Here is a 12,311-nt window from a genome sequence, read left to right as displayed (position 1 = left end):
TTCCAGTCTTAAATATGCAGGATGATGTCATCATTGTTGAACCCCATCAGGATCTAGATCAGAGGCGGAGGTGAGGGTGTATTAAATTATGTAATAGATCAATAATCATCCACTTAGCATGTGAATAACCTGTAAGGAATTGCAATGTGTTGTGTAGACTCTTATATAAGCACACTTTATCTGTGATGAATGCTGCACTTACCGTCGTTTTCATGCAGGGGGCGCTGCAAACCTACGTGCCCCCTTGCATGAACGACTGGAGGCGCAGGGGACAGACGTTCGATCACGTTGGAATCTATCTGCAGACGGCGGTCTTCTCGCACGGCCAGCAGCTCTATGTCGCCTTATCTCGATCCCGCAATCCCAAACAGGTGAAAGTCCGCATCGAACCGACCCCCCCGCAAGGACATCTACTTAACGAGAGAAAATTCACACGAAAAGTCGTTTTCAATTAAGTCTTTCAGATGTAAAATGATATAAGCTTTTAATGAAGAAATACAATGATCTCATTCAAAACAATACAATTCAAAGATGTTTCATTTTAAAACTTCTAAACGGAGCATCGGGTGCTTGCGTGAATGCGTCGTTCGTGTGCAATTGTTTTCGCGACTTTCCTGGCCAAAGGCCGTAAATGGTTGAGGGGCGGCACAGGCGCCCCCTCACAACCCCTAGTTACTTAATAATACGCTTCCAGGCTGCGCTGAGTCTATAGCTATCACAGCGATTACAATTATTAGAATTCTCAATTTCAATTGATTCTCTAATCTTGGCAAGAAATAATTAGTTCTGCATAACACTTCAACGTTATAAAAATAAATTGAATGTCCTTGTTGGCAAGCATGCTCTGCCACTGCTGACAGCTGTTTGGGAGAATTTAATTTTCCTTTGGTGTTCTTTTAGTCTTACGCTGTTACGTTCCGTCTGTCCAATATAACACTTACCGCATAAGCAATTAATCCGATATACACCTTCTGTTGATAACTTCGGCAATTCATCTTTAGTACAAGACACTAGATTTTGAATTTTGTGGACCATACCAAATCTTACTTTAATGTTTTACTTTTGAACTCCTGAGAAATATGGTATTTTAATTGTATTGATAATCTGATCACTTTCAGTAGTATTGTTGTTCGATCTTGATTTGGCATTCAATGCTGTTAATTTGAGCATTGTAGCCAGTCTTAGTCCTTCTTTAACATGTTTAATCTCTTTCCTTAAACTTTCACCATCTGACAGTCTTTGCCCAATGTACGAGCATCTTGATGAGAGAGGATTTCTTTGCTGGGTGATGATGCGAATCTGCATTCAGATAGGCATCTGTGTGCATTCCCTTTCGGTAGACGCTGTGCGTTATTTTGCCATTTTGACCGCGTCCAAGCAAAATATCCAGGAATGGGAGTGTGTTATTCACCTCGATTTCTACGGTGAACTGAATGGCTGGGTTTTGTGCATTGAGATGATTTTAAAATTCAATAAGTGTATCTCTTCACTCTTCAACACACCGGTGGGCTAAAGTAGTGAAATATTTGTCTTTTGTCAACGCGACACATTATTTTACTGATTGGCTGTGTCGGGTGGTTGTGGGTTGCGGACACATTTATAATTAACGTGATCTAACCCAAAAACCTTTATTATGAATAATACTGGTCGCGAAAGCCTACGTGTTAAACTGTATTCATTTAATTTATTCAACTGTAAACATGTTTGCACAACGACATACTTTTTATGTGTAAATATTTCCATCCAGTCATTGGTACATTTGCCATTCCCCCTTGTTTAATCAACCACACGTGGCTTTTTGGTGGGGGAGGAAAAACTCCATTATGAACCACCCCACCAGTCTGCCAGGTGTGGTGAGATGGTCCTTTTGTCCTCCTCATGGTACCAATTACGCCCGCATGTCGCAATGTTGAGAATGCTTAACGTCAGCGTATTAGTTGAATTAGACGGAAATACATTCTCAACGAGCACAGACAATGCCTTTTTTAAACTTCTTGATGCAGACTTGTCCACATATGTCAGTTTCATTCACCACTGCACTAGCCATAGTTAAATAAAGACAATATATTTGTAAATAGCTTATGACGCAGACACTTAAAAAGTTGAGCAGACACACATCGTACTTTTCACTTTTAAATATAAATAAAAATGTTTAAAAAACCTATTTGCAATAGCCGGATACCAAGGACGGTGAATGTCACGAGAAGGCGATACGTGGAAGGAAAAAAATGAACAGACCATCATCTCGCACACATACTATTGCACATCATTCATACGCAAAGAACCTTTATGAGCTTGAATCTGTAGTTTGACTGGGATTGCAAGCGCAGAGAAATGAAACCATGAGCTCTGCACAACCAATAGAATACTTACGTGAAATAGTTTGGCAGTGGTTGCTCAGTTACCACTAGGTGAAGCTTAACGAAAACTTCACCGATTTCCTTCCTGCTACACGACTGTTCGTTCTACACGCTCTTCTCAGCCGGGCTTCTGGCCGCATGCAAAGCGCTGCCCATGCGCCCACCGCTCCGTGGCGAACCTTTCTCAGCGCCGGATGATACTTCCTGCAGACGTGTCGTGTGCGACACCACGACCGCACGCAGCTTCCCGGCGGTGGCGGTGCCGTCTGGGGCCGGCGACGCAATCACCGCCGTCGCCGCTCCCTCTCCTCGCCACGGCGTCACGGTCTTGTCGCATCGCCAGGCGCCTGTGAGCACACTTCTGTATTCCCCTTCTTCCTCCGTCGACGTGGCCGCGTCGGTCTTCGTCCGCTCTGCCTTGTGAGCGGCACACGTCGAGCTGCTCGCTGTGGCGACGTGAGGACCGTCGCTCCACTCCGCGGGCCGCGTGGGATCGGGCCTGGGGTCGTCGCCAAGTGGCGACGACTTCCCTTCGTCGCCATCCATTTTCCAATCGTCGTGGCTTTCGTCCATCTCCGAGCCCGCGCCGACGTCGTGTTTCTGTTCCTTCTGCTCGGACGAGCCGTTCCCACCGCTCTCTGGCGCTGCTACGCACTGCTGCTGCTCCTGCTGCTGCTCCTGCTGTTGCTGCTCTGCCGCCGGCTTCCTGAAGCCGGGCAGCTTGTGCGCGGGCGGCCCCCACGGGAAGTCAGTCGGGCTGCGGGTAGTGCTTCCGGGCGAAGAGCAGCAGCTCTCGACGCTCCTTCTTCGTGCGGAGGGTGAACACGAAGTATTCGAGGCAGCTCTGCTTCACGCGCGGCAGCTGCTTGTTGCACAGCGTCTCCTCCAGGAAGAACCGCACGAGCGGTGCCTTCATCCTCTCCAGACCCAGCTCCCCCAGACTCTTGAGGATGCGCGTCAGCCGCAGGTTGTTGTGCGTGTGGCTGTCGTGTCGGGAGAGAGAGATAAATACAGATGAGGTAGGTTGGATTGACGGGCCATCTAAATACAACAAGCAGAGGTCTTCAATGCGGTAATTATTCCACATCAATTAAACTTTAAGAAGTTTTCCCATAGTTCAATATGATACAACAAAAAAACAATTGACATAATGTCTTGAATGCAGTCGCTGCAAAACTGTGTGGACTAGTGAGCGGTTTTTATTCTGCTCCGGTCTGCTGAATAAACATCAGAGCTGAGTTTGACTGAATTACCTTCAGAGTTCATTTGTAGCACAGTTAACATGTGATATATCAGTGACACCAATGAGACCATTCCTCATCAGTCTGATAATTTACTTTTACCCAGGAGGGTTTTTCTTTGGATATTAGGCCAGTTATTTTAAAGTTATTTTGACTTCATGTGTAAGAAAACCACGTCTAAAATGGGAATGCACATGACCAGACAGTAAAGGTCAGTAGATATTCTGGCAACATGCTTGCTGTCCTTACTTCTACAGGCAGGTCACTGCCCCTGAGCATCAATGAATGTCTCTTGCACATTGAGTCTGCTTCATCCAGGTAAGCACCAACACACTCGGCTAAAAGCGCAGCACTTATCTCCACTGGTGGCCTTGAGCCAGTGGTGGAATTTCAAGGGCCATTCCTTACAGGAATAATGGGTCAAGTTGACCACCGAGCGGGATGTAAATTCACAACATTCTAGTTAAATTTTGATTTAAAGCTTTCGTGACTGCAGGGATTCATATTCTCGGTTCTTTCAGTAAAGTCACGTAGAAGGGAAATAATAAAATAATACAAATATAAAACAATAAAAATTCTTACGACGTTATAATTCAGTGGGCTCACATGACATTGGGCTCACATGACATTGACTTCTCCAAGACAGAGGTTCTCTGCAAGCCATCTGGCTACCATGAGAGATTCGTTCATGAGGCTATCCACATATACAAACACAGAGACAATTTCAACCAAGAAGATGGATTCTGGCTTAGCAATCATTGGAAGGATTTGATAAACCGTTTCGGGTCTTAATTTATTGTGTTCACGCTTACGGTGACTTTCAGACCGCATTCCATTTTCTTCTCCCTCCTCCTCTTTTCCGAACATAGATGTACTCGTCCATCTGGCCAACTGCCAAATTGCTGTCTATGGTGCTGACGTTAGGAAAAACCGTCACTTTTTTCAAATTTTCTTGCTGTGGATTTCACACCTGATGATAATTGCTTGTGTTGCAGTCGAAACGTCGTGAGAATTTGTATTGTTTCATATGTTTATTATTTTATTATTTCCCTTCTACGTGACTTTACCGAAAGAACCAAGAATATATAACCTTCTAGTTTCCAGTCAAGAGCTCTAACCACTGCACCACCCAACGAGGTGGAAGCCTAAACTCCACAGGCAGATCTGGATGCCATGGACTGAAGAGTCCTTGCCTGTTCAGGTTGAGAAACCGCGTCCTCCAGTTGCCCGTACGCGCCACTTCCCCAGTCTCCTCATTCACGAGCATGATCCCATAAAAATCCAGCATCATGCGGTAGGCCCGCATCAGCCGGCCCTGAACCTCCTTTGACTCCTTGAATTTCTAAACATTTTGCAAGCCACACAAACGAGAGCGGAGCCAATCAAACACAGTGAGGCTAGGGATGTAATGATTCACAAGTCGGGGTTCACAATTCAATTCTCGTGACGCAAGTTTTAAGCAACAGTGCCATGAATCTACAATCGTGTTGAAGAACCAATGAACACAAATAATTAGCAAATAAGCAGCACATCATTTGCTAGGGTGAAAAATATGCGGTCAGCAAAGCTTTACAGCATAACCCACAATGCTTTACGAGTCGAACTAAAGGCAGCTGCAGCATATGCACAGGAGCTTTATTCTGAATGTTTACAGTTAAAACAGCAAGGCGAGTGTGTCAGTTTAACGATTATCAAAGATTATCAGTAAATTAGATCCCCGATGTCCTGTGACAAGAGTGTACACGTTTTACTCCTATTATGGATCATTCGTGAGGTACATCCTGCTACCCTATATGTCTACTAGTTTCACCCTACAAAGAAGTGTTTAGTGCAATACACTATTTCGCACCTGTAGAATTTTTTTATATCAATAATTTACTAGAATGAAGGATGGCAGTGACAGTGGTAGTAGTGATGCTGGTGGTACTCCTGGTACTGCTGATGCAGGTGGTGATGTTAGCAACGCTGGTGGTGGAGGTGTAATGCTGGTGGTGGTGCTGATGTTGGGGTGGGAGCGTGGAGGCAAGGTGTGGGAAGTTGTGAGTCCCAGGCTGCTGTGGGCTGGCCTACTCATCAACAAGAGGCGAGGAATGTTGGTGGTCGTTTACGTCCCCACTGAAGATGAACATCAGTAGAGAGATGCAGACAAAGCTGATGAGTCAGAGGCCTTCTATAACTTCCTGTCCCAGGTGCGAGCTAGACTCGCCCCTCAGGATAGAGTCATCCTGTTGGGTGACTTGAATGCTCCAGTATGTCATGACGCGGGTACCTGGGCCGGACTAATTGGAAGGAATGGGCCAGAGCTTATTAGTAACGATAGAAGGCTACTAAGTACCAACAACACTGTTCTACCATTAGAGCATCTACACATCATGGATGCACGCCTGGTCCAAGCAAGAACATCTGCTGGACTATATAGTAACGGGACAGCGGATGCCAGCCCATGTCCTTCACACCAGGACCTACCGTGGAGCTGATCTGCCCACTAACCATCGGCTTGTCATCTGTAAGATGCGCCTGCCATTCCTCCACTGCGGTGGTGGGTGTCCACCTAGGACCCCATTCAAACCCACGGTAGCCTGGTCTAAGCTAGATGATGATTTTGGCAGAAGTAATTACTCCTAGTGAGTAGGCAGAGATCAGAATCTTTTAGACTGGAGGAATCTGATGAGCTATGAAGCTCTTTTTCACAGACGTCCAGTTGGAGATGATCTCCCAACCGAACTGCTGAAGGAGGTTGTCGTTTGTGTGCAAACTACCCTATATGACGTCACAACTGCCTGGACCACAGGACGGGTTCCACATGATTGGAAGGATACCCTGGTGGTCCTCCTCTCTTTAAGATGGACCATACAGATTGTAACAACTACCTGGGGCATCTCCCTCCTCAAGTGTGCGGGGAAAGGTCCTGGTGCCAGTTTGAAACATTCAGGCTGGCCTGCCTATGATCCATCCTGGGTTTAATCAGGCTGGATTGTGTGACCTTCCAAATCCTTGAAAGATCTGGACATATTCGCATCAATGAGCTCCTCTGGAAGGCAAAGCTGCCTTTGGATGGGTCATGTAGCCCACATGTCCAGTCACCGCATGTCCAATCAGATTTTGTTTGGATAGATAAAGGGGCTAAATGGGCATAGCTCAGGCTGGAGGACAGATGGACTAATGTGATCCAGGAGGATGTGGAGATGACTGGACTTGCTGAAGACTGGTATCAGCAGTGTTAAGATCGGCCTCTATGGAGGAAGATTGTGAAGGACGCTACTGGGCAGTTGGAGGCCGTCGTCATCGAACAACAGCGAAGGGCAGAGGAGCAACGCTCACAACAATGAGTGGAGTGCCGGGCCACTAAAATTCAGCAAGTCCATACAGTAGGGGGCACAGGTGGTGCATCTGCCAGTCATGTCAGTCAATCCATGGCACCTGGGTCTATCCTGTGACCTCCTGTCAGCAAGCCTTTGACAGTTCACGTGGCCTCAAAGTGCACCTGGCCTAACACAAGCACCATGGTGATGTCACCGCCACTTAGTGGCGAATGGCGGCTGTGGTTATTTTTGTGATAATGGTGCTAATAGTGGCAGCAGGTCCAACTCAAAGTTTGTAAAAGATGTGACCTTGATACTCACCTCAATCTCTTCCTTGGTCAATACTGCTGCATAGGGGTTCATGCCCTGCTCCCTTATCGGGAAAAGCCTAGGGAACAATCAATCAAGCAATTAATCACTCAACATCCTTTACTAAACCCCACAGGGGCCCACGGTCTCTCTCCAAGATAGACTAAAATTGTTCAAAAAGGAGCGGCTGCAATGACAAGCCAAAACTACTTTCCCTCTATCATCAAGTTGAATTTTTTAGTAAATTAGTGTCAGGTAATTTCACAAATATGAAATTTATGCTGCGGCATTCGTTCAATGTGTTTCTTGCAGAAATGTCACATCTGGGTCTTTATGTTTGGTGGAGAGATGTTAACAACCTCGCTTGGTATACAAGAGATCATGGGTTCCATCCTAACCTTGACCACTGATTTCCTCATCTCTTCCTCCCCAACTCAGATTTCTCCTCCCTGCACCCTGACTATGCTTCTTTTCATATTCTTGGTTCTTTCGGTAAAGTCACGTAGAAGGGAAATAATAAAATAACAAAAATAAAACAATACAATTCTCACGACGTTTCGATTGCAACACAAGCAATCATCATCAGGTGTGAAAACCACAGCAAGAAAAATTTTAAAAAGTGTTTTATTTTTGTATTATTTCCCTTCTACGTGACTTGATACAGCTATCATGCTGTGACAGTTCCATCCTGAAGACGGAAGCTTGTGTTGCCTCCGAAACGTCGTGATTTTTATTTTATTTTACTTTTATTAATTAAAATTTTTACCTACGTGACTTTACCGAAAAAAAAAAACCTAAGAATATTTACAGAAAGAACCAAGAATATGAAACCCTGCAGTCACGAAAGCTTTAAATCGAAACTGCTTCTTTTGTCCTAAATTCAGGACTCTCTTCCTCTAGACGCGCTTGCACCTCTGCTTCCCTTCCACCCTCCGCAACGCTCCCCATGTCCTTGGTCATCACCACCGCTCAAGTCACAGCGCAGGCTCGTACACAAAGCAGAGCGCATTTGGAGGACCTCACCAACTCATTATTCACATTCCGCATATACTTCCCTAATATCAAATTACACTTCGGCCCTGGAGGCTTGTCGTCAATCATACTTTCTTTCCCTCATTTCCGCCCTATCTGCACACCCTGCTCTCCTCTTCAATTCTTTAAACTCTCTGCTCCATCCGTCTTCTACCGCACCTATCACTTCCTCCTCCGCCTCCACTCAGGTGGTCCTTTCCAACTACTAATTCCTCAGTGAAATTAGTGGGCAGTTGTGAGATCCCAATTGTATACTTTGCAAAATAGTCAAGTACTTATAAAATCTGCCACCTAAACCACCATGCAATCTCTGCACATTTTTTAAAGAGGACTAACGTTTTGAACAACAATTTTCAGCTGGAAATACAACACGCTGCCTGGTTATACTCTCCACGAGTTCTCCCAAATAAAAGAGACATGTGGTCTCAATGGGCTCTCTCACCTAATGAATACATTCTCATTTAATACAAAATATATATTTTCAAAGGAGAAATTAAAAATCTTGTTAGTTTGCTCAAATCTTACCACTGGATGTACGAGTGGTTCCATTCCAGCTGCTCGTAGTCAGAAAACCAGTCGGTGAGTATCTCCTCGATCAGCATGCCTGTGCAGAAAATTCTAAGTTAAAAACACTTGTACAATAATGTATTTAATTTTACCATGAAAGCCTCACCGAGTCTGAAGGCTAATTTTGAAGAGTGTTCTGCTAGGAATATTACAACTTCAATGTAATTGCATTTCAAAGCTGACCAGAGCATATAAATAACCACATGAGTGGATAATGCTCGAAATGCACGTAGATTAGCAACCTTCTTGCTGTACTGCAAGTGGATTGTTGTCTGGTTAGGTGGTGGCTATGCATGCCTGTAATTCAGCACTGCAGAGCGAGGGTTGGGGAATCGCGCACGAATATTCTGAAACTCCCTTCCCGTGGCCAACGAGCTGCCACACCTTGGCTTGCCATGCGAATGCAGTACAGCAAGTGGCCTAATCGCTATCTATTTCCATTTGTAGGGGTATAGTGTTGCCCCTTTTTGATTTGTGTTTTCTTCGGGTGTTCCGGTTTTCTCCCACAAGTATTTACACTTATTAATTGGCTGAAAAAGACTCAGTGTGACTCTCCTGTATGAAATTAAAAAAGACATGAGGTGTCATGGGCAGCAAATTAAATTTATATCACTTTAGAAAAGTGTTTGGATGTGTGGGGAGCAGTGGCAAAGTGGTTATTAAATTGCACAGCAACCCTGATGACCTATTCCAGTCCATCGGTGACAACTATGGCAAGTGGTCTTAAACTGTCCTGAACCTCATCTAGGTTGACTCGGCCTTAAATAAACTCAGCACACATTAAGTGCAGGGTGTTTTTTTTACGTGTGCTTGTGCACCACTGTCCATTAAGTCCCTTGGTTTTTTTTGCTCAGCCTCAAATAAGTACCTGGTGCAGTGTTTAAATATTGGCACTGATAAAAAGCTATTGGGCTGTGGTGGTGGCCACAACACGCCCCCTCATGTACCATCCTGGTCTTAAAAGGTGCTTGATAACAGCACTTGCTCTAGGAGTTTGTATAGCTATGACTTTGCCTTTGTGTGTGTGGTGAAGGTGTGTGTATGCGAGTTCGTTGTTGCCATTAACAATGAGCTCAGTGTAAAACCAATCAAACATCGCGAGTTGGCACAATAGCGAGTGCGGGAGGTTCATCGGCAAGTCACGCCGGTCAATTAACCAAGCCTTTATCACTCAACGTGGCCTCAAAGTGCACCAAGCCTGATGCAAAATCCGCACGAACAATGGTGACTGTTGCTGTCGTAGTGCTGGGTGTGTATGGGGTGGAGGTGTGTGTTTATGTATGATCTTACTGCCAGGCTTGCACCTCAACTGGTTCAGATAAAATTTATAGTTCATCATCCTTCCAGCAGGGATGTCATCTTGTGTGCCCTGAAAGGATAAACAGGGACAAGCATCGTCAACACAACCTCCGACAGTGAATTATCATTAGACGTGGCTGGATGGCTCAGAAACAAATGTTAATACGTGTTTGTGATCTGAGTTCGTGCATTTCAAACGTGGGTTCTCACGCAGCATAAACCAGATTGTTGAGTACAATGTTTGTGAACCCAGCCACAAAAAAATGTAATAAACAGCATATAAATTGGGGTTTTCACTCAATTTGGCTCTGCTTAGCTCTGAGAACGTAACTAGCGAAAGAGATAGAAGTGAGCCAATCACTGACTTGCCCAGCAGAAAAGTGCAACCGTGGGTTGTGGAACCAAAGATCCTTGAAACAAGTCAGATGAAAGCTAGCTTCTGGGTACTTCCCTAATCTGACCTGCCAGAGACCTAACAAATGTATCATGTCAATTATCAGTACTTCCATTATAAGTCATTCACACTGCCTTTATTTTAAAATGATGGTTAATTACAAAGATGTACATTGATATTGGTGCTGGAACACTGCTGTCAACACTGTTCCTTAATTTAAATGTATCATATGGAGATCGTGAATGGAAAATACCTCACTGTCTAGATGCAGGCAATTCAATCACAATATAATTTCCAAAAACAAAAATAAATTATTATAAAACTAAGCCCCTCATTCAAATGGTATTATTTGACTTGAAGCACACATGAGAGTATAATATGGAGGATATTCATATCACCAGCTCCCAATATAAGCATCACTCTGTTTGAGGGCACGCAAGGCAATGTGAACCCTCTCTAAGCAAATGGGTACAGGCAGTCCCCAGGTTACGGAATGGTTAGGTTCCTGATAACGATCCGGAACCAGAATTTTCTGTATGTCGGAAATTGAACAATTTTCCTCCAAAATCAACAATAAAATCCAATAGCCGGTAATAGTCACGCCTTGCCTTCCATTTCTCTCAGTACTTTATTACGCTATCGTCCGTTTTCTATCGCTACCCGTATCGTAACGCTGAACATATGCTCTACATTTCCTATTATTCTTTCATTCTTTTATTTTATCGAATATCTACCCTAACACTACCCATAATTAAACTGATGGAACATATACTGTATCCAATTGTTTATGAATACCACGAAAATTGTAATATTAATTGTTAACAGAAAGCAGTCACTTTCTAATGGTCGTTTACCATACATTAGGCTCGCCTAGACTTCGCATACACGTACACAAAGACAAAGGTGGAGTAAGCTTGTTTACACACATACACATACAAAGACAAAGATCCCCGTATAGCCTTAACAGGATGTTGGGGCAAGTGCTGCTCGCAAGCACCTATGAAGGCAGGCACGGTACACGAGGGCATGGGTGGCCAGCACCACGCCCGACCGCCTTTGTCTCCTCAGTGTCTGTTTACACACGACACCAAGTACTCATTTGAGGCTGAGTCAACCTAGGGGAGGCCCAAGACCGGTTCGGATAAACGTCACCGGTGTTGGCCGTGAGCGGGAATCGAACTCGGGTTGCCGGGTTTCGTAGTGCAGTGCGCTAACCACTACACTACCACTGCCCCAACATACACACAGATACACGCACACATACACACAGTACATACAGTAACTAACTAAAAAAATAAACTTCAAATGAAGACAACTAGCAGTAGAAACATGGGAGAAAAAAGACAGTTCTAAGCACAGAAAACAAACAATTACTTAATGTAACAAAAGGAAAAGAATTAGTAACTCTACAAAAAAATTCCATTTGACTTAATCCTCGTGAAACTCGGGCTCGGTGAGAAGGCCGCGTTTTGGTGGAGGCGTAAGGCGGAGCTTACACCTCACTCCGCGGTATTCATCCGCAACCTCACCGCGCAGCAACTATTTGTGCTTACATAACTCACGCAAACATTCCGCATATTTAACTTTTTTTACATTATTTATGGGAGCATTTCCGTGAAGTTGGATTTCCGTAAGGCGGGTCTTCCGTAACCCGATGATTGCCTGTGTAGTGACAGAACGGTCACTACTGTGTTGGCCCGTACGAGGGCTGGGGGCCCCAAGGGGGTGCCTGGGGGGTCACGTGCTGGAGGGATCCGGACCTTCCCAGAGGTGGGGGAAGTGAGGCGTGGCCTGGGAAGTGAGGCGT

General features: G+C 44.9%; 1 protein-coding gene across 1 annotated transcript in view; it reads right to left on the bottom strand.

Annotated features, from left to right (window-relative positions):
* Window positions 1-467: 467 nt before the first annotated feature.
* LOC133344288 (opioid growth factor receptor-like protein 1) overlaps window positions 468-12,311 on the bottom strand; it is a 33,768-nt gene continuing 21,924 nt past the window's right edge. Inside the window, 6 exon segments of the mRNA XM_061554381.1 lie at window positions 468-3,110; window positions 3,112-3,343; window positions 4,795-4,943; window positions 7,225-7,291; window positions 8,770-8,848; window positions 10,102-10,180. Coding sequence (XP_061410365.1) covers window positions 2,466-3,110; window positions 3,112-3,343; window positions 4,795-4,943; window positions 7,225-7,291; window positions 8,770-8,848; window positions 10,102-10,180 — 1,251 coding nt within the window. The 3' untranslated portion in view covers window positions 468-2,465.

Source organism: Lethenteron reissneri, chromosome 19, assembly GCF_015708825.2.
Source record: "Lethenteron reissneri isolate LAM-NWPU_2019-01 chromosome 19, ASM1570882v1, whole genome shotgun sequence".
NCBI classification, from domain to species: Eukaryota; Metazoa; Chordata; class Hyperoartia; order Petromyzontiformes; family Petromyzontidae; genus Lethenteron; species Lethenteron reissneri.
The sequence above is the reverse complement of the archived record's forward strand: the minus strand, read 5'-3'. Positions and strand labels throughout refer to the sequence as shown.